This window comes from Amblyomma maculatum, chromosome 6 (genome assembly GCF_055883805.1).
Source record: "Amblyomma maculatum isolate TAMU_Amacu chromosome 6, ASM5588380v1, whole genome shotgun sequence".
NCBI classification, from domain to species: domain Eukaryota; kingdom Metazoa; phylum Arthropoda; class Arachnida; order Ixodida; family Ixodidae; genus Amblyomma; species Amblyomma maculatum.
The window spans coordinates 44,754,310-44,780,759 of NC_139349.1; the positions used below are offsets into that span (position 1 = coordinate 44,754,310).

Consider the following 26,450-nt stretch of genomic DNA (forward strand, 5'->3'; position numbering starts at 1 on the left):
CGGGATCTGGTTTTACGCCCTGAGAACAAATAGCATGGCCAAGAAAGCGGAGCTCCTGGAATCCGAAATGGCATTTCTGTGGTTTTATCGTCAGTTGGGCTGAACGCAGTGCCTGTAGTACCATTCGCAGTCGGTCAAAGTGCTCCTCAAAACTAGCCGCGAAAATGACGACATCGTCAAGATACACTAAGCACGTTTGCCACTTCAGTCCAGAGAGAACGGTGTCCATCATTAGCTGGAAGGTTGCTGGTGCAGAACAGAGACCGAAAGGAAGCACTTTAAATTCATAAAGGCCGTCGGGGGTGACGAACGCTGTTTTCTCTCTGTCCCTTTCGTCCACTTCTATCTGCCAGTAGCCATTCTTGAGGTCAAGCGACGAGAAATATTTGGCATTGCGTAACCGGTCCAATGCGTCGTCGATACGTGGGAGCGGGTATACGTCCCGTTTCGTTACCTGATTTAACTTACGATAATCGACGCAAAAACGCAAGGTGTTGTCTTTTTTCTTCACTAACACTACAGGCGAAGCCCAGGGGCTGGTAGACGGCTGTACCACGTCATCGATAAGCATTTCCTGTACCTGTCTTCGAATAGCCTCTCGTTCCGTTGACGACACTCGGTATGGGTGTTGGGAAATCGGCTTGGTCTCCGCGTCAACCATAATGCTGTGTTTGGCTACTGGGGTACGCCCAACTTTCGAAGACGTTGCAAAGCATCCAGCAAATTCCTGAAGGAGGTCCAGGAGTCGCCGCCGCTCAACCACCGACAGACTGGCATTAATATCCACAGTTGATAGAATGTCGGGTGCATTACATCTGGCTGGTGACGGCGGCGCCAGAGTACAGATGTTCCCTGGCTCAATAAAGTCGGCAACATACGCGATGGCCGTTCCTTTCGCAATGTGCTGAAACTCGGTCCCGAAATTCGTAATCCAGAGCTTCGCACAACCATCCCGTAAGCGAACAAGTCCTCTTGCAGCGCAGATCCCTTTCTCAAGAAGCAAGCCCACGTTAGTCTCTGCCAGTACGTCTCGGTCGCATGGTGAGTCACTTTCTACCAAGACCATAATGCTGCACCGTGGCGGGACCGTAACGTCAGCAGCTGTAATACGTAAGGCGGACGTTGATGAACCGTCCACGTTAGATCTCGCAATGACTTGGTTCGGCGAAAATGTCACTAGTGATTCTTGTAAATTAATTATCGCACCAATAGCCTGTAAGAAGTCCAAGCCGAGTATGACGTCTCGCGAACAGTGGGTAAGTACAACGAGGTCGCAAACATAAACGAATCCGTCAATTACAACTCTCGCAACGCATCTTCCAGCCGGGGTAATAAGGTGTCCCCCTGCAGTGCGGATCTGAGGCCCAGTCCACTCGGTTAAAACTTTCTTCAATTTCCTGGCTAACCTACTGCTGATAACTGAATAGTCCGCCCCCGTATCAACTAAAGCTGTAATGAGACAATCGTCGATAGAAACTGGTATGTCCGAAACTGCGCACTCAGAATCATCGTTACATGTCGCCACCTGATAGCCGTTACCTTGTACTAAACTTGATGGAGGATGTTCAGCACTTCGCTCGTCAGCGGCCTCACCTCCGCAGGTCGCTGTTCCTAGTTTTCCCGAAGCCTCGGGGAGCGGGGGCTCGTCGAGCGGCTAGTGCGGGATGTAGAGGGCCGTGGACTTGGAGAACGATAACGGGAAGAGGTAATGACGCGGGACCCGTATTGTGGGACGTCCGGAGGATTCGTATGCGTCGACAGGTACTCCTCGATTTCGGGTGGTCGTTCACCACTCCGAGGACATCGTGCACGCGGATGAAAGCCACGAAGTCCGGCGCGGCAGTACGGGCAGAACCTTAACATGTGACCGGCCTCACCACAGTGGTAACAAAGGGGCTGATTGCCAGGAGCACGCCAGACGTCAATCCTTCGGAATCGCGCCTCGGCTAGAAGAGGAGGATGGCGTAGGCTTGGATCAAGAGTAGGGGGGTTCCATGTTGATAGTGTCGTTTCGTGGTTCACGAACCACGTCCGCGCTGAATCTTCGAGAGCAACGTAGACATTATAGAGCTTCCTTTGCTCATCCCAGCCGTTGTAATTGGCGACCCGTTCGAATTGGTCCAGCCAGTCTTCAGCGTCCTCATAAAGCTCGCCATGGAAGGACGGTGGCGTTCGAGACTGGAGGACGACGAACTGGGGTGAAGACTCTCCGTTAGCAGCAATGTTCGGGTTGGACCTATGCATGTTGGCCACAGGCGTGCAGGAAAGAGGCCCGAACTCTGGCGACTGACCTCGAAGGCGGCGGCTGCAACTGCGGTGGACCGGTGTCAAATCCGTGGTGGCTCTCGGTTGCCTTTGAGGGGTTGCACTCAGCAAAAAGGGAAATCGTACCCGGCTGCACCCAACAGAAAATGTAACGAGTACAAGGCAGCGATCACTTCTTCTTCTTCTTCTCCCTCGTTGTAATGGCACATACCCACAGTGGGGGATTGGCCAGAATTCGTTGTAAGTGACATATTTTTGATAATGTCACTGATCACTGATCGGAACAGTTCCACGCGCTACACTCAGTTTCGTCCTCTTTGTCCTCTGTTCTTCTTTGTCCTCTTTTCAGAGAGGCACGCGGCAATATTCACTGGCCTGCAGAGCAAATGAGTAATTGAACGATGACGTCAGCACTGTGCACCGTGGGATCAACCTGGGGTGTTTGAATCAGTTGAGCGACATCATTTGTTGGTGAAGTAGTGACCTTTTCGGCGAATTGAGATTTCTATCTGCGCAGAAATGGATAGATTCTGAATGTTTGCGCTAACGATATCGAGGTAAAAATCTGGCGTTGGGGGGCATTTATATACTGCCTTTATGGGTACGACGCAACAGCATTATTGGCTGCCGACTGCGGCTCCCCCTGCAGATTTATTATTTTCGTACATGATCTTTTATACTCGTCTTATCACAGATTCCTTAACTTTCGCCTGTGTTATCTCCCACATACTCATCAGTATACAATCGTATGATACAGCATTTATGCCCGACCTAGATATAGGGCCCTGCTTCAAACAAACCTCCTGAATGCGCCCACGTGGCCTGGCCATCCGCAATAAAAAAAAACTTTTTTTTTTCTGTCTCTCCTCGTTCTGTGGCTTCCAGGGGCCCCGGAAGCTTCAATTCTTGTCTCAGAGAAGATGCTCAAATTCTCAGCTCTTGCCGAGTAACTCGGCCGAGTTATGTAATTCTATGACTTCGCACAACCAACCGATCAATCAGATGAGAGCCGTACTACCTGCCAATTTTCTCCTAGCAGGGGCATGCCAGCGATTTTCCGATGACAACTCCGACGCCCACGCCTACAGCGGGAACACTGCCATTTATGGCAAATGGAGCCTTTAACTCTGTCACATTAAACATCCCGACGGGTATGCTTTTATCGCTGCTTCTAATATTTCGTCAGAAAGGAAACATAGATATGTGACAACCCTGCGTTATTAAAATCACTTTTCTTCTGGGGTGCGCGGAGCGCAGCAATTCCGTTATTGCGCCATTCCGTTTACCATGTATCGCCACATGAGGTGCAGAGTCAAGTATATTAGAAGAAGAAGGCGACCGGCTATGGGACCGAGCGATGGCGCGCCCTGAAAAAACAGGTGTAGCCGCGCGAGTAAAAAGTGTGAAGTCACTCACAGGCTACGCTTGCGTGGACTGTCTGTAGAGAGCTAGAGACTCGTAGTGACATGCTAACTCGTACTAATATTATTAATTTATGCACCTACAGCGCTCTTGCCTCTCTAAGCATTGAACAATGATAAGCACCAATTTATTATTGTTCACGTCCTCTACATCCGCCACAAATACTTATTCAACGCGTTTCAGCTGCATTGAGGCCGATGCATCAGAGAACCACGTTGGTTTCAATTTTAGCCCTGCACACGATTATAGGGGTCCTGCATTACGTATACAAATCTCAGCCGGGAGGAAATTATGAATCGATATTGTTCGACATTTTTCAAGGCACGAGCATATATATATCGTGCCTCAGCTAACTTGAACCAAGGGTTAACAAATAAAATATTTGAGGTAGGCGGTTGCATACACTGCCAGTCGCTTTGCCAGTATATGCTGCCAGTATATGGTACTAATCTCCTTGAAGTTACTCGTTATTGCGCAGTGTTATGCATGAAAAAACACATTGCCCTAATAACGGGGCGGAGTGTTGTGCTTGAAAGCCTCTGCTTACATAGTCATGTCCACTGGCGCAATAGATTACCGAAACTATTGTCTAAAACGAAAAGCCGCCTCTTCGGAAGCGCAGAAAAGTCGCTAAAAGCCTGCACACTGGCTTCCATACATGAAGCACCATGGGTATGCGGATTGAACATGGCATTTCCCGCATCGTGAAATCTGGCAGTGGTTTGCTCCATAATGACCAGACAACCTATGAGGTGCGCTATTGAGCGTGGGCGGTCGTTCACTGAGTGCTAGCCTGAGCTCAAATACGATGTTCTGCTTGAATGATGGCGGGTCTGCATCACCCAGACTCGCCCTTGTTTAGACGAGAGAGCGAGCGAGCAAAAACAGTCAACAAGATTCTATCAGAGGAAGAACTTCCCCAATATACCGCAAAGGTTACAAAACCTGCAACCCTGCGCTGAAAGAAACAAACTTTATTGGCAAAGGCAGATAGCGAATAGCGAGTTGAAAGCCAAGTAATTAACGCTATGTGCATTACCTCTTCTTCAGTAAGTCTCAGGGACCAGGAATTGGAATTTTAGGAGGGGATGTGGAGATCTTGTGAACCGGTCCTTTTGTCGGGTTTCTGATTTTTCGTGATTCCTTGCTCTGGCTGCGATGGTATTCCGGTGTTTGCAACTTTATGAAACTGTATTTCTATTTTTGCAAAGTCATGACGGTGATATGTGCCGGCGTATAAAATGCGGTTCTTCCGCAGTAACCTCGGTTGGTAGTCGGCGCTCTTTCTGTCCCGCATATTTCCGGTGTTCTTGCCCTTTGTGCCTTTGTACTGGCCGCAAAGGTACAGCAGGAGAGAGGGGTGCTTTTTAGACAGTCCCGTGGACTCGATCATGAAGGCACGAACAAAACTCACATTCATTCTGCCATCGTCAGTTCATTTTTGTTTTGTATTTACACGCGAAAGGTAGAATAACAACAAGGAACACAGATAATTATATACGAATTCATTAGAACAACTGTGAACTTGAGCCTTGTGGAAATGGGCACTGGCTGGACAGTATGAAGGATAAATTCCTGTCGAGCGAAGGGTTTAGAGACTATGACGAATTGAAGGCTTCATAGTACCAGGTAGAGCTTTCATAATGCGATGCAAACTCAGCTACTGTAGAGATGCTACCTAGATCCTGAGCGCTCCGCCGTTATTTGCGAGACACTCACCATTCATCTAATTTTCCGAACACTTTCGCATTCGGGCTGCTCTACGTTTTAAAAAGCTACGTGTACGTTGGCGCCGGTAGGAAGTCACGTATGCAAATAGAGTTTAACACACAGCCCCACTTCTCTATAGAGTACTGTAGTAGCGTGTGGAGGTTTGTATACGTAAAGATATGAGGTAAATGGACTTCTGCATACCTCTTCTTTTCGAAGATTTCTCTCTTTGATAAGTCCGCGACGCGGTATTGACAAAGCTGGGCCCAATATTGGTAACGATCACTAGTGGAGAATATCGTTACCAAGGTGGACGAACTACAGCTATATGTTTGCATTATTTCAGAGTTAAGCAGTGCTTTGGGCAATGAATGTAAAATGTGCAGCCTCACTACATGCAGACGTTTAGCATTCTGAGCAGCAATTAACAGTTCTTAGAGATCATGGTGGTGCCAATGCATTAACGATGTCAAAAAGAACCAGATAGCTGACTGAATGTTATATTGTTTTGTAGGTTAGGTTTTATTTATAGATTACATAGATTATCTGCGGACCACTCCTAATGAGAGATTAAACGGAGGCGCAGCACTATGGCAAAATGGCAAACAATGGGGTTGATTAACGATTAAAAGCTTATTCAGCAAGTTTCATTGAATGAAACCGACATTAAAGAAAACGAAAACAAAACATAATCCAATTTTCAATCGCTTAAAATCTAATCCCAATATTAAACGGTTATCAAATTTGTCTGAAAGTGAGTGGGTGTCTTCATCCATTTTATGTTAGATCATTATTCCCCGAAGGCATTCTTGTTCTGCTCATCTCCGATAGAACTATACCTATAGAGATTGCGTGAAGTTTTTCGTAATTTTCTTTACTGTTCGAGTCTCGTACGCATGTCATAATTAGCATACGAATCTTTTGCGTGCTTCACATGTGGCGAAATACAAACAGAAAGAAGCAGTGAGAAGGAATACATTCCATGAAAGAATGCAAAAAAAAAAAGAAAGTGAAGACACCAGGACAAACACGACAGCAGAAGACAACCGAAGTCCCTAGTGTGTGTGTCTCAGTAACTTCTCGGACTGGCGGCGCCACCCGAATAAGAATCAACCATAGCATCACGAGTTCACAAATACTAGGATTAAATAAATGTTTCTCAAACCAGAACTCAATGAGGCATGGCGGCAGTGTTCAAAGAAGAAATTTCTTTGTAAGATGCGACCTGAGTTCCTTTCTTATTGTGGCCAGGTCAACGCAAGGTAGACTAAGTAGTGGAACGTGTGACAAAGGGACCCGAACAGAGAAGGGAACGTTGAATGCTAGGGGACTTTCAAGAGGTATTCTTAAGGAACCAGGGAAGAGAGAGAAGGCTAAGATACCCGGGTTTAAAGAAAGCACAGATAGAATAGAAAACTTGGGCCGAATCGTGGGCATCCCTGCCCCACCGAACGTGCCACTCAAGTCACGTCAAGGACAGGGGAGGGGGGGAGGGCGAGTTCAGCCGCTTTCAGAAGCCGTCCCTCTTACAGACCCCTTTCCCCTTGGGCCTGTCATTGGGAATTGAATTGATTGATTCCGATATTTAAACATTTACTGGCGGTTCAACGGCTTGGGTAATCCTTATGATATTTTACTTTGGGTTTGTTTTCTGAACGTCTTCTATTTCTAATATACGGTGCAGGTTTATGGTAAAATAACTGAAATGAACATGCGCATGACACATTTTCATGTGCGCTGATTTGAATAACTTAGCTAATACCCACATTACCCAGCATATGAACCGATTTAATTTTTTCCGTGGTTGTATGGGTGTTGTCTTCTCTTAAAAGGGGTTGCGGCGACTGTCACCATCGTCAGTATTTTTTACACTTTTATATTCAATTTTCGCGAGTAAGCGATCAGTGAAGAGGTTTGGTACATACGTCTATAAATAAATATGCGTAATTGATTACTTTTGATCAATTTCTTTTCAATATTGTTTTCATCTAATTGGTTGATCAATTCATTACTTTGTAAACGTTTCGCGTAATTACACGATTTTTTCTGTAAATGATTACCATTAATCATGGGATGCTGTGATTGCGTCACATTGTTGGAACGCACGACTGTGTCAACGGAAGGGTACATGGCATGTCGCATTCTCCTCGGCCTCCGTGTTTGGTGCAGCTGGCAACATCCTTGGGTGGTTCTTGTAAAAACAGTTTTTTTTTAGTTTACTCTAACAATTCTTGTTACCTGTTGTGTTTTAAATATACCTGAAATGACGCATATTCAAAATTTACTATATTTTTGGCGAAAACTACTAACTGCATGCAGAGACGATATATTGCGATGCGCAAAACAAGGCATGCTTTGGCCTCTCAGCTTCTCCACAATAGTGACGATTCCTTGATTGAAGGCCAAATCGGCGCCTAGTGAAGGAATGCCTCAGGAGCTTTAGAGAAGAATTGAACCCGCCTTCTTATAATTCACACTAGAAGGCGCATCTGATGTTCACAAGGAAACACCTATTATCAACGTTTTCATCTTTCCAGGGACATCAACCACAGCATCTTTTCCCAGTTGCGACTACGAAGCGCGGTGTTTAATAGAGGGCGAATAAACTTGCTTCGACGAGTCTGACGAACTGGCTCCATAGTACACTTTATTAAATTTCTAAGAGCTACACCTACGAGCGGTGGGCAGGGTGTTCGCAAAATGTAATACCATGCTACCTTGTAACGATTACATTGGGAGAGTGCTTAGTATAGCAGATGATGCCTTCATATAAGGAAACGCTGCAAACTCAGCGACGACAACTTTGAAGAACAACTCCTGTTGAAAAATGGCAACTCGCGAAGGGATTTCAAGAAAACCGCTCTAGTTTATTCCTGTTTGAAGGAGTCTGTTTTATGCAAAAAAGTTTCAAGAAACGGAACGCAATAGTAATCGAACACTGTTGTGTAATTATTCGGTTACATTGAGGAGGGGGGGGGGGGGGCGGGGCTATAACGGGCCACCGTATTAAGTTGCATTTGAGATGGGGTAATTTTAATCCGTGACTTAATTTTATAATGCATTTGAAACTTTCATGAACGTTTTTTTTTTTTTATACTATAATACCATTATATTCTGATGGTTCTATTCTTGCAAGAACCTTTATGAATATATCCATCTTACAGTATAAGCATTATGCGAAAACATAACTATTTTAGTTTTATATTTACGCGTGCGTTTATTCATTTACTTTTTTCATCGTACTGCAAACGCCTTAGGCAAAAATCTGGGGGTCACTTAAGCGCCTTCTTTACAGTTATGAAACGACATAGATTTCCTCACTTGTTTACTGCTCCCCTTACGTATCCTCGTTCAAGCACAAACATTTTACCAATCGCCAAATCAATTGTCTCTTTATTTCTGGCCCGGTTATCTCCATCATGCTTATTGCCGTACATTAGAATACAATCGTAAACTAACCCATTATATGAAATACCACCCAACATCGACATAAAGCCTCGTATACGTATGTACCTGCGTGCCCAAGGGTAGCGTGTTTGATTCAGGACTCAAGCTCCGGGGCTCGAATCCCATCTGAACCTCCCATCCCAGGAGATCTACCCGAGTTGGCAGCTCTGTAAACTCGATGCCATATAGTCTGCTAACCCCATACAAAGCGGCGACTAGTCAGTGTCCCGCTCTGTCACTGCCTGCCATGCATGTCACCACAAGTCATGTTACCATTTACCACTATTGCCTTCCAGTGGGATTCTTGCGATCCTTCACTCACAATGCCCACGCTGACAACGCCAACGCCGGGATTTCTGCCGAATGGTCGTAACCCTGTCCTGTTCAAAACGCACAGCTGCCGCGGCAGTTCTAAGAAAACCAGTGGATAGCGTTGTCTATGTTTGGACAGTTGGGGCATTACTCAACTCACAAGGATAGAGCAGACTTCAGAATCCAGTCTACCGAGGGAAGAAAACCTAACCTAGCGCGTATTCTATCTCTGCATCTTCGTGTGCGTGCCATAAAGCTAGCCAAAATATCTGGCCCCAGTAACGAACAAGCCCAATTAGGAGCCCTGGCGGCAGCCGAAAACGATCAAGCGTCCCTGCGCACAGGTGCGGTTCAATTCGACTTCAATCCAGCAGATGAGCTGTTCGGAATAAGCCGCGGCCACTCGCACAATTTCCTATCTTACTAATGACCTCACTGGTAGAGGTTTGGCTTGCTGACCTCATTCAGGAAAATTGGGCCAATGGTCGACGTCTTCTCAATTCCATTACTTTTCGTGTAGTTGAGATTACCATTCGCAAAGTCGGAACATCATTATTTAGGTCTCTGCTGGTGCCGAGACGAAATGCTCAGCATAGCTTAAAGCAAGACCATCAGCGTATAAAAATAAACCAGGAAGAACTCAACTTAGCGGATTACGGCATAAATCAGCATAACCTGAGAGGGAACTACGCGCGCAGCTTTGCTGCTTTTCCGGGCAATGTTGGCCGCCTACCCGGAGTCCGCAGTGCTTGAACCTGGTGAGAACGAAACTTCCCAGGAACCCGCTGCCTCGATGATCTAGAGCCGCCTATACCTTGGCGCCTGATCCGGGCCGATACTGAGTGACGACAAGGACGTGGACGTGGCGAACACCGCAGCCACCGGAAAACCAGTCATATTCGGGAAGTGTTTTGGCTCTTGGCTATATAGCAGGTGTCTCAAATCCACATTTATATGCGGGTCGCATTGAGAAAATGTCCTCTTCCGGAAGCCAGTAGCCGAAAACTAAGAAAAAGTAATAATATTAGGAATAAATAGAAAAAAATTATCCACAAAACAATAAATAACAATAACGTATAAAAATCAACCACCACATAGGTTTATAGACCACATCTTCCCATCCCAAAGCGGCGTAGGCTCGAATCTGCCGAAGCGCACTGTGGTCATCGCTTGAGGGTAGATCGAAGATACATTGAATGGCAAAGATGGTTAATACATGCCACATTCACCTATCGAGAGAAAACAAAATAGGCTTGGAGATGCAAGAGAGGGTGGGCTGTCTAGCGCCTTGCTCTTGAAGGCAGGTGAGGTCTGTCAGAAGTTTGTGGAGATCAATTTATCTACATTTCCTTTAGAGGGCATCGATTAGTAATGCACCCGTCTTTTATTTCTGCAAAGAACGTTTACCGTATATTGGGCAGCCTTTTAAACTGGGAAACAAATCAGGTGGCAAAGTCGACTCGTGAACCTGCCACGTGCGTGATGCGGGTCCTGGAGGTTGCATCACTAAGCTGTGCGGGCCTTCTGCTGTCTGTGGTCCGCGTGCTTGAGACCCCTGCTCTAGAGGAACGAGGCTAATCGTTTTGTGAGATTTCCACCACTATGTCCTGATGCTAAGCACAGCTAGATAAGTGAAAATATAGTTGCTCCTTTTTCGTGCTGTCCTGTAGCTTGGGTTGATCCCCCTTTTTTTAGACGTCCGAAAGAGACACACGTTTTCAAGAACATATCGTACGAATCTTCCCCTTCTCACGTGGTGGCGCTACCCTCCTCTCGTGTCTAAGGTACGTTGAAGAGTGCGCCCCTTCCGGGTTCGCGTGTACCTTGGGTGCCGGTGCTCTCGTTCATTCCTTCCTGAGTGAGAAACCGTGTATGTCCGCAACGCGACATTGCTGACCAATTGACTCGGGTTACGGGTCTATCTGACCTACGTTTACACAGAAAGGTGCGAAATAAATGCCGCACCTTTCTGACTCACGATGAAGCTTTAAAAGCATTGTCTTGGTCACCGCCACAGCACTCACAAGACGTAGTTGATACGTGCAAGTATCTTAGCTGCAAATATATGAATACATCGCGTTAGCGAAGCGTAAAACGTGCCCTGTGTTGCATCAAAGAAGTAGAAAGATCAGTTTCTGCGATTGAGAGGAATGGGTGCTTAGTTAAGTCGAGCTGTCTTATTTCTGCATTTCTATCATAATTGGGGCACGCTATGAAGTGTAATACTTGTTTTCATTTGGCAAATAATGAAACGTCACCTACGTCATGGCTTATAAAACACTGATGAGATCAAAGCTTGAGTACACCAGTCCAATACGGAACCCATTCCAGATATGCTTAACAATTGTGATCGAATCAGTTCAAAACCGCGCCATCAGTTTCGTATATCACACATACTCGTGTTCCATCAGCGTTTCATCTCTAATCGAAAATTCCAGCTTTAAAAACCTCTTACTTCGTCGCCGCATTGCCAGTCATTGCTTGCTGCATAAAATTCTAAACAGTTCACAAAATCAGGCACGTTACATTGTGCAACGCACCCACTAATCTCATCGCACTTCGCGTCCTTTTAAGATAACAGCCTATTGCTCGTACAGAAACCTTTTCACCTTTTCATGATCTTTTTTCCCTATAGCAGTTGTGGACTGGAGTGCTCTTCTTCACGAATTCGCCGCCCTCTCTCACCAATCATCATTTCTCGAAGTCGTAAAAATTCAAGCACAATAGCCTGTGCTTGTATTTTTTCATGTCTGTAATAGAAAGCGGTCTTTAAGGAAATAAAGTTAACAAGTGAAATATGCGGCTGAGTTTCAACACGCAATTTAGATACTTCTCTTCGGCTCGATTTTCAACTGGAGAGAGCCCATTATACAGATTTTGTCGAGATGGACTCAATGTAACTAAATTTGTGCTGAATATATATGAAATTATCATTATACGAAAGATCTGGTAAACATTGATGAATGTATCAGAAATTTATCACATTACCTGAATTTATCCCATAGAGGTTCAGGTTACATTACTTGTTGAATAAGCACAGATAAGAGATCAATAAAGTAGATTAGAACTGAAGAAGGTGCCAAAGTTTCAACTGTTAGTACTCGAGTTGCGCAATCGCCGCTTCTTTAACACATGCAAATGAAGCAGTGAAGAGCAGCAAATTAAAATATTTACGTTTCACAAGAACTTTGCACACAATACCGATGGGCATCGCTGCAAACTTGGAGGTTACACGCGGTAAATATCGGCTTTGTTTTTTGAATAAGTAATCCTGAATTTAATAGAAGGGTGGTAAATTCAGCTGAACCAAAGGATTTTGTACCGTGAAGCTGTACACTTCCAATGTACCGAATTCTGTTCGTTTCACCTTCAATTAAATTGGTGGCCTCATCCTTGCTAAGCATTAATTATTTTTCTCTAGGAATGCATGAGTGCTGACGCATGTTTTGTTGCTACTTTCAATTAGTTCAGTTTTTGAAGAAACGTTTTTATCAAGCGTGTGGTACTCTTTGCTTTCGCGCTGAACTGCGAGTAAATACGTGCTGAAGTAAGACATATTTTTTGCTGATTACATCGATGGTTTGTGCATTGGTCATTGCAAGAGGCCTTTCTGGTATCTGGTAGTGCCTTGAAGTAAGTCGTTAACAGTCGTGACCACAAGCAGTTCGCGCATGAGCACTGCTAGCAGCTACAGTGAATTCTCAGTGTCAACGTTGTAGTCGCCGTCGATGTTGAGGGGGCGTCAAATGCCGCGCATTACATTGGCGTCTAGCGGACTAGTGGCACCATATGGCGCGATCAACGCCATTCTTTTTGGAGTGGTTCCGGCGCAAGCTCTAAGCACTCTCCCAGAGTAGCAATTTCGTACCTTCCCAATGTGGTTATGGTAGGTAGTAATCAAAAACCTTTCCCAGTTAGCCCTAGCTGCTTCACTTGACGGTATATTGGAAGGAATACTCACAACACTTGATAATTTTTGAAACTTCTTTTAGCCTCACTAAATCACCTTTAAATATCCTGTTGCGTTGGTGGACGGAACTGCGACGGAAAATTAGTGTTGAAAATGTAGCCAATAAATTCATTCCTGCATTGATAATGGCTTGGCATGGGCATGACAACTATTAGCTCATTTCTTGGAGATTACCAGAATCTATAGTTGAATAGCTTGCATGCCTGCCTATCTAAACTATCTCAAGTTCCTTTGACTTTGATTTCTTCAATAAACTGCCCCCAAAATCAGAACGCTATCTAACAACAAATGCGCTTGTTCTCATCAGAAATGTGTCCGCAACGTTTAAGAGAGTTCAAATTATTTGTAGGCTGTTTTTTTTTATTTCACATAACACTTTTATAGTATCTTTCGACTCCTTCGTACTAATATTAGGTGTTGAGACAAGAAATCACTGAAAAGGATAATCAGTAATAATAATATTGCTACGAAGATGATGAATCGGGCAGTGGCGCGGGGCGGAGGGCTCGCGCTAGGCCCGCTGGCCATTAAAGCATATTTCATCGTCATGTCATCACGTCGTTCTGCTTCTGTTGTGTCGCTGTGTTTCATCGCTTGTCATGCCACCACGTAACAATATTACCATTATTATTATTACTGATTATCCTTTTCAGTGATTTTTTGTCTTAACACTTAATTTTAGTACAAGGAGCCGAAAGATACTATAAAAGTATTATGTGAAATAAAAAGCAATCTACAAATTATTTGAACGCTTTTAAACGTTGCGAACACATTTGTGATGAGAAGAAGCACATTTCTTGCTAGATAGCATTCTGATTTTTGGGGCAGTTTAAAAATTAAGTGTTAAGACAAAAAATCATTGAAAAGGGTAATATAAGCTTGCATGTCACGATACGGAGCTGACTTGTGACACGGATGGAACTATTTATCACGGAACTCGTTTTGTCGAAGGATGATTATTTTTTGTATAGTACTTTCTTTTCTTTTCACTCTTGACCGAAGGCAAACAAAATGTGCGTCTTCATATTTCATTTCAGTGGCACCGCAAGTAACGCGTATCACCAACCGGGGCCAGCTTTTCGAAGGCGAGTCCGTGGAGCTGGAGTGTATCACATCCGGCTCGCGGCCACCGGCCGAAATCCGTTGGAAGTTGGACGGCGCGCTTCTGTCGGACGCCTACCTTTTTGTATCGCCCGACGAGAACTCGACGACGTCGGCTGTAAGCTTCACGCCAAGCCGGGACCACGACGGCAAGCTGCTCACCTGCGAAGCCTCCAATCCAACGCTCGAGAACAGCTCGTTGCACGACGAGTGGAGACTTCTAGTCTACTGTGAGAGCCCATTTGTTTTACTATTTCTGAAAGGTTGCTGTTATATTCTCTTCATATTAAAGCTAAGAAGAGTAAAATTATTTCCTAAAACACATATTTGGAAAGCTAAAGATTTATAAAAAGCACGTGACGGCTGCTCCACATTTGCACAGTTTCACGCGGAGCTAACATTTGCAAATTTGAGAGAATAGTGCGGATGCAATGCATTAGGCATTCAAAATTTCCCTCATTTTCCTTAAGGGGGAAATATTTGTTTGTCTGAAGGGAATCGAACACCACGAGTCATTTAGGAGCACTTGCAGTTGAAGCTCCCGATCGGGTAGCAAAGGGAAAAATTTTGCCGTTTGCTCCTTTCAAAAGACTTGAACAAAGGTCGATTTATTTACGTCCAGATATGTTATTTGATAGTGGCGCTGACGTATTTCGTACGTTTTATTGTGGATTACTCTGGCTTGCCTAATATACACGGTTCTAATTATTACGACAAAGATTCCTGCGCTTCTTTTCAACAATGATTACTAAGCGCCTTGCAAAAACTTACTGTTGCTTTTATTTTTTACAACATACACGCAACGCCGTGCACTATTAGGCTGACGTGGTAAGTATGGAAGGTTGGGGGGGGGGGGGCGGGGGCGGGGGATGAAGCAGGGAAGGAACCAGGTGTGATACGAAAAGCATAGTAGAAAAAGCCAAATATCTGTCTTTAGTAACAAGCAATGTCCACAAAGAGGTAGAGCGGAGTTATGAAATGCAAACGACAGGGAAACAACACATCGCTTGCCATTTTCAAATTTCATCACGCATTATATGATGCGAGAAACTCACAGTTTATTTTTCATGCGTGTAAGCTGTAATGCATCGATTGTTCCAATTATGATGGCCCTCATGAGCAGGACGACCTAATTTAGCCAGCATAGCGTGTTGTCTAAATTGTTTTTCGCGGGAGCTAGGGTACAGTTCCACAATGTCTGCTACCATAGGATACTATAAGAGATTATGTGGGCTTGTCTTTGTCTGGGCCCAGACGAAGACAAGTCAAACTTGTAGAAACGTTATCTCGGCTAACGAACCGAGGCTTTTCCCCTTTACCCCTGTTCAGGGCTTCTTCATACCGTCTAAGCCATATTCCTCTCGTTCTACGAGATTATGTATTATGCATAAAATAAACTAGTGACTTGCTCTGTTATTTCTAACGTCCCTTCTGAGGCTTAAAAAAAGCGCAGGCAGTCAACATTTCAGAATGTGAGTCAACATTTAAAACGAGGCCAAGAAACTGACAGCCTTTTTTATGCGACAACTGCTGGACCAGCCCCTATTTACTATTTATATCATAAAATCTCCGCTCACCAAGTTGGTTATATTTTAGGATGTAAAACATTTTCGCTTGGCTTACCTAGAGGTACCCCGCGGTGGCGGTGTAATGATTACGGCTCTCGACTACTGTGCCCAAGGATGCCGAATCGCATCTCGGCCACTGCTGCGCGCTTTTCGATGAAAACGAAAAGCAAGGCGCCCGTGTGCTGTGCGATGTCAGTGCACGTTAAAGAACCCCAGGTGATCGAAATATCCGGATCCAGCTATAACGACATCATTATAGCATGCGTCGTTTTAGGTTTTGAAACCCCTTAAAACCAAAACCAAACCATACTTACCGAGTGGTTGCAACACATTAGCAAGCTAAACATCTCATCGATAGTAGCTGGAACTTAAATATTCTTTGACGAGTAAGAAGTAAATAAAGAAAACTTTTTATCACGAAACAATAAAACAGCAATAAAAGAAGAGGAGCAGCAAAACGAGTCCTGTGCAAAGTACTACGTGCACATGCAATCAAGGCTATTTGCTCGGATTTCCGCTAGTGTGTTCTGTTTTATAAATCAGATAATAGCATCATATGATTGGATTTTCGAAGTTTGCCTAAACACGCTGATAGTTTTCATATACAAAGCTAAATAAGAAGAAGGTTATAAGTAGATTTCGATGCATAAAAACGAACATCTAAACAGAGTTGTAATGCAAAAAAAAAAAAAGCATTTGTCTCTCCACTCCTCTAGTTGTCCTTCACTCTTGGGTACTCCGTCGCTAGTGTACGTTAGGATCACTGCCCTGTCAAGCACTTAGCATACCTTCTCGTTTACTGTCATGTGCCATTTTGTATATCCATCACATATAAGAGAGCCGAACTGCAGAGCACTACGAGTAAACACGATGGACATAAAATGTTTTGGGATAAGTGAAACCCCTACAACAAGAATCAAGCACACTGAATGGGGCATCCATTATACGCGAAGAGCACGGCTTTGTTGCTACATTTTTACAGCGTGGTATCTGCATCAAAAGTAGTAGAGATAAGCTTTTAGCTTAGCGCATAACAAGCGAAAAGAATTAGACAATAACGGGAGACTAGCTTCGAACCGTAGAGTCGTTTTGGAGTGTTTATGCAAGCGTGCATACTCAGCTTTCTCTCGCTTGAGAACTCTACTACGGCCGCGCTGACAGAGGGATAAGGGCGGTCCGGCGGATAGAATCGACAACAACGCTGGTAAAAGCATACTTGTTTGCATGTAATGCACGCCACGAGACACCCCGGTACACAAAACCCATCTCCGCTGGCATGCCGAATCTTCAAGCACCAAATGACATCATCTTTTCTTTACAGCGACACGGCGAGCTGCGTCTTGTTCACGCAGCGTCGTCTGTAGTTGCAGACTCTGTAGCCGTGAGGCTATTTGCCTTCTGGTCATCCTACAGGTGGCGGCACTGTCGCTTCGCTAGTTTGAATTGCCAGCCGACGGCACTAGCTGAAATGCCCGCAGCAGCATTTCGCTTCTATAACTTTACTGACGGCTTTCTGTAGAAGGAATCGTGGTGTCTGCAAAAAATAAGTTGTATTCTGTTCAAAATATTCAACATTTGCATAAAACGCATGGAATCAACAAACACTCCGTCACAGAAAGACGGATTGTAGGGAAACAGGGGACTGGCATGCAATCACACGAGTTCTTATTCGTGATTTTTGCCCATGGTTTTGGATTTTTTTTTTGTTATTTTACCATACTTATGGACCTGATGTTTTTATAATATAATAATTATGTGCTGGCCGTTTTGTTTCTTCTTCACCTTTTCACACGCGTAAGCGACACTCAATGGCTTCGCAGGAGTAAGGCAGTATAGTATATACGTGTGTCAAACAGGCGAATTTACATTGACTGCATTTCACCTCATGAAGTGTCACTGTCTTTGCATCGCGTTACGATGGCAGGAGTATATTTTGCAATGTATTCTTTTTTCAGTGCCGTACTGCCATCCGAGTTTCCTTCCCTTTGGGAAGACACGTTGAGTGCCCTCTGCGGCAGGCATTTCCTACAAAAAAGACATGAACTGCGAGGCAATATATTAGGAGCAGTTTTGAAATCTTTAAGCCCAAGCAGACGCGAACGCTCTTTCCGTGCCGACGTAGAGTTCGCTATCATCCTTAAGCCGACGATTAAGTGGATTTAATGCAGAGTTGACAACATAATACGATACAGATCTGTCACTGACGATTAACGTGCATGTACATTTCATAGAATGCGCCGCCAAACGTAGTACTGACTCCCGCAAATGTCATCACGGCTAACCACAGGAATTTTCGTCGTGCTGAGATGCTAAGTGGCAACGTGCACTTTTCAACGAATATTTTCGGGCTGGATGAAAGTGAAGTCGCCAGACTCATTACAAGAGATGTACTTCTGCAGTCCATGCCAGCGAGGTGTAGTGACGCTGTGCCTACGGGCGCAAACGACAGTGTCACTTGTTTAAATGACACTAACATTGCCTTGTGACAGAAGTACTCCTCCCTCACCAAGGTATGGGACACGAATAATAGCCCAAGTGGGCTGTCATAGGGAGGGAGGGATAAGTTCTGGGCGATACGGGCGGTCATGTGGGTTTTGCAACTGGTGCCCAGAAGGGCTCTTATGAGCTGCCCTCTTGTGTCTAGATTGGTCCCATTTCGCACCCTTCCGGGCAGCCCAAATAGAGATGTCCATGTTGGGCTCGAATTGCCAAACTTCGGCACCACACCGAAATCTCCAAAGGGTCCTCCTTTGTAGACGTAGGAGTTGGCCGAGCGAATGACCGTTTTGATGCTCATTCCAGTTAGCTCCCTCTCCCAAATGCTCTATTGGGAGTGCATGTAGTGCTAATTATTATATATGTAGTAGTGCAATTATATAGTGTAATTATGTAGTGCTAATTATTATATAGTAATTAGGCTCAGAAATGTTATGTCAACTCATTATAGAAGGTAATTATCGGAACATACATAATGAATTATATAGATAAAAAAGTACCAACATAATAGGACAGAGGCATTCCGCATTGATAAGCCCCGCTATGGTCCATTTATTGTCCTCTCTAACACTGCAGCGGAAGCCCTAAGTGAACTCGCCTTCTTTTTACCTCATGGAACGCGACTACATGTTGAACATGCTCACAGATAAGTAAAAAAAGTCCACATGGGCAGCAGACAGGAACAGTTTCTTTACAGACCAGCTGCAGCCCAAGCCGTAAAATATTGGTTTTAGGGGAGACCCATTGGCGCCGGGGCGATTTTTATGAAGATGAGCCCAATTTCCGCGTTCCCGGTATTGTCGTGGGTCGATGTTGGCATATCCGGGGCTGACCAAATCCTACTAGCCGTCAAGTACAAAACATTGTGCACTGTTTGTTTTGCATGCGCTTCTAAATTGAAGGAAATATCTGGATTTTATCCTTAGTACAAGACTAATATGGACTAGCCCTATTTACCCTCTAAATATTGATTGGAAAGTTTTTTTTCTCACCCACTTCGTCGAATAATTTTGACGAGTGGGAGAGGGGATGCGGGGGGCAACCGAGTACATACTGGTGATATTGACAGTTGCTGGAGTCAAAAACATCTAATTTTATGTAGTGCTAATTATTATATAGTAATTAGGCTCAGAAATGTTATGTCAACTCATTATAGAAGGTAATTATCGGAACATACATAATGAATTATATAGATAAAAAAGTACCAACATAATAGGATAGAGGCATTCCGCATTGATAAGCACCACTATGGTCCATTTATTGTCCTCTCTAACACTGCAGCGGAAGCCCTAAGTGAACTCGCCTTCTTTTTACCTCATGGAACGCGACTACATGTTGAACATGCTCACAGATAAGTAAAAAAAGTCCACATGGGCAGCAGACAGGAACAGTTTCTTTACAGACCAGCTGCAGCCCAAGCCGGAAAATATTGGTTTTAGGGGAGACCCATTCTAGCTTCAGCATCCCTCTTCCGCTTAAGAACTACATTTTCATTATATCTGCTATATATTGCCCCGCAAGGGAACGAAGTGGGCAGTATTACGGGCACTCCAGTCTTCCCGCCTCTCCGCAGTCCACGCGGGCGCTATTCCGATTGTGTGCGGGCAGCTCTATTTATGCTAACTCACATTTTTCCAGCGTGATATTTATATTTGTGTTGCATCTGCAATACAGTAGCCGAGATTGAGCCAATGTTGGGAATATGAACCATAGCCGATCCTCAGCCTTACGGCAGTTCCAGAACCTATCATGTGTCAAGGTGGGCAGCTAGATTTTGCCCTGCCCTGTGTTTTTTTTTTGAATAAATTCCACAGTTCCGTCGCATGTTCCCAGGATAACGAGGTCATCGCTTTCGTTCGAAGGAGGTCTTATAAATCCATTCTGCTCGGTAGCACTCTTCCAACTCGTGTGTGAAGATATCTGCTCGATTTCAAGATTACATGAACTGAACTTACAATCATTGGATGGCCTTCAGTTGTACGGGCGGAATCGACCTGCTCACTTTGCTCTCGAACTGCGCCAGACACTCTCATCGCTGTGCTTGAGACACAATGAGCCAAAGAAACTGAGGTCCTAAAGACCGACGAAGGACCTGCTAATCCCTCAGGAGGGCATACCTGATAGCAGCAATTACTCATAGGAAGAATCTAAGAAATAAATAGGAGTGCACCGCAACTTTGCGTCGTAAGCACGCACGTAAAAGCAACTTGCTTGCAGATTAGCCAGCGGATATCTACACTCATGGCTGATCTCTCAGACATGTCTGAGAATAGGGCTGCCCCTTTCCGACAGCCTTCTAAACCACCACGGAAGCAATGGGAGCTTTTCCCATTTAGGTACAGCACACACACACTGCACAGTTACATTACGCTTCACGCTACCGCTGTTCGCGAAGGGATACCTACTGCTTTCCACGCGATTCTGCAGTGGTGGGTAGCTTCGTGTAACCTTATATATTGTTCATCAAAGAAGTTAATTAAACTTTCGTTCGAAAACTCCGGATCCGAGTATGACTCAACGGCCTCAGGCCACAACGCATTAACTAAAGTTGTCACCCTCCTTCATACAGTTCTTAAGCTATTGATTCAAAGTAAAGCAGCAATTGATGAACCAGCTCTCGGTGCACTTTATTATGCAAGAAGCTGAAAGTTGTCTACTGCTCGTGGTTCGTAACATCTTTGTACAAAGTAAACCAGCTAGCACTACTACGTGAATTGGTCACTCTTTCCACCTAGCAGACATGACGACATTTTGAGAGGACCGCGCTGACATGGATCGTCGAAAAAAATCCCAGGGTTTAAACATGAATGAAAGAAGTCAACCGTAGGCGAGACCAAAAAATGCGAAGGGGATATATATATATATATAAAAATAATTTTTGGTTCTTGCTGTAGACAACTGTTAGTGCTGTAATAAATTTGGAAACTATTTTAATATAAAGCAGAAGAAAAAATTGGCAGTGGCTTAGCTCTGGTTTAACCTAACTGAGTTGCGAAAGCAACAGCTGCATGGCTACGCTTAGGATAGCTTATGTTGCACGCTGAGCAGCAGCCGGGCTTTCCTTTTCCATAGTTGGTCGTCGATTGTGGCCGCGCACTCCTAGCTATATATATACCACTCACACCTTTTCTCCGCACAACCAACGGAGAGAGATGCGTAGCTGGCACCGGCTGTGGTTACGAGGTCACTTCTCCGACACACCAGCTGCTGCCTCTAACGTCACGCGTCTCCTCACGCATGCACAGCTTGGCCCACTCTGTGCCACGCGAAATGGCTCGACGACTAACGTAGGGTTGCTTTCGCAACAAAACAGCGTGCCGATGGTAGCAACCAAACTTACGACCTCCGAATATCGCGTCCAGTGCTCTGCCAACTGAGATACAGCGACGGCTATCCAACCTGCTACTTGTTTGGGTATATATGTAGCCGGCAAGTAAACCTTGAGAGCATTCCCTAGCGCCATCCTCATCCTTATCGGCGGACCTGGAACGTCCTGTATTACCGCTAGCTTCACCTGGAACATCATCGACAGAGAGGGTAGATGCTGTGCGCCACATGAAAAAATAGCAATGCTGCTCTGCTTTTTATTCCGTTAATGAGGTTCTGGCGATTGGCGTCTGGCTACCGGTAGCTCTGCAGTCCTTGTGGTTCAGCCTTCACCTGTCCATAATACATGCAGTTCCCTCATCACGGCGGCAAGACATTTACATTCTTTCGGCCACCATTGCAGAACTTACCGCTCTTCATGGTGTCATTGGTTTTATCCATCATGAAATTCCCACAAGTATATTTTCAGATTTAAAAACAGCGCATCAAGGCTTCCAAAATGCTCTTCATCGTGGCTCCCATGAGGGACTGGTGGAAATCCATTAGCTACTTAATTACACCATTAATAAAGTGCACATAATTTACCAATGATTTCTGGCGCAAAACGGCATTTGAGGCAATTATCGCGCTGTCGAGGCAACACGAACTGTCCACTAGCAGTGCGTTTCTCTGTCTGTCCGCATTTCAATACCACACGCAGTGAGTGGATGACTTCGAATACTGGCGCAGAGTATCAGGATTGCCGCGTGGAATTCAAGCTAGTTTAGAAACGTAAGCCTTACTACGCTTTCTGTAGCTTGGTCGGCGTGTGATTCATAACTTTGAACATCCCTAGCCGCGCACAGCCTCCTCGCCATCCGCCTCTTCCGACGTGTGGCGGGCGGAGACGTTGACACTCACTTCTTCTGATGCTGCTTCTCCTCGTCTTCAGACACCTGCTTCTTCTTTTTCTTCACCCACTTAGAAAACTTCACTCATACCGGTACCTATCTCCACAAATATACATCATTTCCGGACGCAATACCCCACAGCCTTCCAGTCCCCTGCCTGCCTTTTCCCGCCAACATTGCCCCTCTGGCTCACTTCTAGGGCCCTCCACCTTCATAATGCCCTCGACAGGTTTGTATCATCTAGAATTGTAAGTACAGTTTACTTAATACTAAAGTCCTGCTATACAGCGTTAGCATTGGGTATAAGTATCCGCCGTTACCACCTGTAGTGCGGGTTCTGAGTGGTGTGGCTGAACGTTTAATAACAACGCATAGTATCTCTTTTCAAAATGCCCTCGACACATGTGTCTTCAATACCTTCCTGTGGTGTCATTGAGGTTCGCAGTCACGTACGGAGGAGTCACGAGCTTTGTCATTATCTACTTTGCTTTAGCCGAGTTATGTCTTTCCTTACTTTTTTTTTAACCGACAACCCAAACTGGCACTCCAGCCTAAAGCCTCGCCTTCCAGCCGGCCTGTCATAACTTTAAGAAACTTTGCTGTGTCGCCTGTAGCCTTTGAGAGAGAGAGAGAGAACAACTTTTATTTAAAATGCCTGCAGAATCGGTTAGGCTCCCTCCAAGCAGGGAGGACAAGCTTTTACCGCGACGCGGCCACTACGTCAGTCTCGTGCGTTGTGCTCCTTGAGGTCTTGTTACGTCCCTCGCCACTTCCGCGGGTTCGAGAGGGCCGCCGCCCCCTTCTTGGGGGTGCTGCCCCCCTCTCCTCGGTTTCGCTCGGTCGCTGCCTCTCTAGAGCTGCCGAGACCTGCTGGACGGCCTTGAGTTGTGTCTCTTGATCATAGCTCCTCGTTTCAGCCTCTAGCTGCGGCGGGATCGTCGTCTTCTCGCTGGCTTCGCGCGGATTTACGCTTTGGTGTTGCCTTCCTAAACAGCCATTCATTTGCTATCGACGTAGCTAATAACCCTACGTGCGACATCTGTATATCGAGGAAACTATTTCACCTATCCTTTGTGAGCGCCCAAAATACGTACCGAAAAACAATCTTTATGCTGCACACTGGAGAATCTAGACGCATGTCTAATGATGAAGAGAAAGATCTTTCGACAGTAACAGTGGCGATCATCAAAAGTGAAGACATGACAGATACTCCTCCCTTTCCCAAGAGCGCAGGGTCTGCGCGATGGCCTGTGGCTTTGCGGTGTGCATTTCGCCTAGTGACTTCTTTTGCCAATTCAATCAATTTCTTATTCCCCTTTATAACGCTTCTTTCCTTTTCCGCACGTGCAGGGCAGCAAACCGGTTCTTTCTGCCAGTGAACCTCCCTGCCTTTTCTTCTTCTTCACCGCCTCTTCCTCCTCTGTCACCATCCCAAAACACAAATCACCATAACCTGTATCTAACTGGCTGTGGCTGGAGCTTATCTTGAGTGTGTGTGAAAATTCTTCAATCAGCCTCGTTTAGTTATTGTACCTTAACTACAACCATCTTACGAGAAGCATTACATCTCAATGTCGATGTCACAGACTTGCTTTATATATTGGTACCCAATGATCACCTAGATTTTATTGCTAGCCAACTATTCCTCTCCATCGCCTAGCGCTATTTTTGTCATATTACTTGGGACTCTCCTTCTGCATCCTACATGGACAAGACCCATTAGGGCCCGCTGCAGACTTCATCGTTACTTAAGATAGTGATGTGGAGCCCCGAGCTCGTTTCGGCCCCTGATTTATTGTCACAGGCTATCAGCTCCCCTCTAGTGCTATTATGATGCGCTGCTGCACTCAGCACGGCGACCCACACTACTCGCTACAATCTCTCGTCTTCCTCTTGCTTTTTTCCCGTGGTGTGAACTGGGCGCGAAACTCCTGCCTCGTTACGCGTGCCCTTACTCTGCTTTAGGCCGAATGACTAGTTCCACATAAGAGATCACAAACCTCCATCCCGCATGCTCGTGTGTTATACTCCTTTCTGATTTGTGACTACGACTCACCTTATGCCCTACCAGTCGCACAGCCCATCAGCTACCGACCACGCATTGGGACGTTGATATTATGCTGAGAGCGGGGTACGGGAGAATGTTATTTCACAAGGAAGTTATTGTGAGACCTCAAAATGACAATGAGAGAGCATGTGCGTTAGGGGCCTTCGCGTCACGCCGTTCAGTGGCAACCAATGTGGCGCGGTTAAGTGTACAGACATCCTGATAGAAAGTTCCTTTGTGACCTAATTATAATGCAGACAGGCTTTTGAGAGAGTTTGAAATTTTGTAGACAAGCTATCCAAGAAGTGGAAGTCAGTATTTGATCTACAAACTTTATTTTCACTATAGCTGCACTGATTATTTCAGATAGCAGCTGCTAGAGGGAGGCTCCTTGATGGCGGGTTGCCGGCTTTGTATCGTCGGCGTAAGCGACGACTACTCGCCACCTGTGATGGCTATAGAAGTGCTTAATACAGAAATCGCCTCCTCCCATTAAATGGAGAAAGAACTCTGAGAGAGATAGGGAGAGGAAAAAGGTGGCTTATCGGCTTGCGGATATGCCGAGAAAGAAGGGATCCGAAACAGGGAAGTGGCTGCCACAGGGAGAACACGGTATGTCGCTCCCCTGGGAGGAGTGGGTTATGAGGAAAACTCAGCCTGTAGCATGCGGATGCTAATAAGCAAAGACTCGAACGGCTGACTACACGAGGTTATTTCGAAAACGGATGAATTAGGGCCTAACAGGAGGGTCATAATTAACAGGGAAGGATGGTGATACCGCTCAGAAGTGTATAGGGCAGCGAGATACAAAAAGGCGGAAGTATAAGCAGCAAAATCGAGAAAGATGCGCCAGAGAGAGGGAAGAAAGGCCCACTCAGTTTGCACGAGCCGGTGCGTAACATGCAGCAGTTCAATACGACTTCTCAGAAACGAGACAAAGCACAGTCGCCACGCAGCATTCGAGGCTATGTCGGCCGGAATACCTGAGAATACGGTAAGATAAGGGAAAGAATCAAAGAAAGAACGAAAGGAAATGGAGTGAAGCTTTCGTGGACAGAGTGATACAAACAACAAAAAAATAACAAATAAATATTTTTAATGCTCAGGTCGAAGCTTGAGCGTATCAACCACCGTGAGCTGACTGGCAATTGCCGCCGATATGTGCGGAGTGACTGAAGGACTCGGACCTAAGCCGGGTGTGCAGACGTCATTCTCTGGTCTTTCTCCATCCACTTTTCAACAAAAATACCGTGGAGCTGTAGGAAAACTAGTTAGCGCCTACGGCGCCGCATTGCTCCCCAAGCTTGCGCTACATTCTGTTCCTATTTTTACTTGCACGTGGAAGTAGAGCTGCAAAATTAAGTCATCATGGCGCCGTCAAGAATTAAATGGCAGTGAAATGCTATTAAATAGCTTTTTGCTGTGATAAGAAATCATTTTCCAGCATTTTAAATGCCATTTGGCTTTTAATGATGGTTTGATGGGTCGATTTTACAGCTCACAAAATTCCTATGGCTTCAAGACTTCTTAAGAAGTCTGTTCTGCGTCATATTTCATTTGGAGAGATTTTCGCGCATATGGGAGTTGATGAAGACGGTTACACATAGGGCAAGGAATTGCCTGTTCATCACGTGCAATGTCAGGCTGCGGAGATAAAGTGGTTGGCTAAAGCAGCATCAGAAAATGTGACTGGGGAACATCACCGTTGGTTTAAATCATATTCGCGGCCGATGTTATCTTTCTATTGTGTGTTCGGTTAATATGAGTCTATTACGTAGTGTGGGATGTCAATGCGTAATAACAGCTGATAGATTCAGTGCCTCAGGAGGCATACCAGGCACCAACCCGCATGCGATGTTTCATTCCGGGTGTTCGCAAAAATTAGTGAATATTCC

General features: G+C 45.2%; 1 protein-coding gene across 2 annotated transcripts in view; it reads left to right on the forward strand.

Moving 5' to 3' along the window:
- Window positions 1-26,450, forward strand: part of LOC146185629 (cell adhesion molecule 4-like) — a 280,393-nt gene that overhangs the window by 202,964 nt on the left and 50,979 nt on the right. For both annotated transcript variants that reach the window (XM_084606539.1, XM_084606540.1), the window contains exon 2: window positions 14,164-14,457. In XM_084606539.1, coding sequence (XP_084462665.1) covers window positions 14,164-14,457 — 294 coding nt within the window. The remainder of the gene's footprint in view (window positions 1-14,163; window positions 14,458-26,450) is intronic.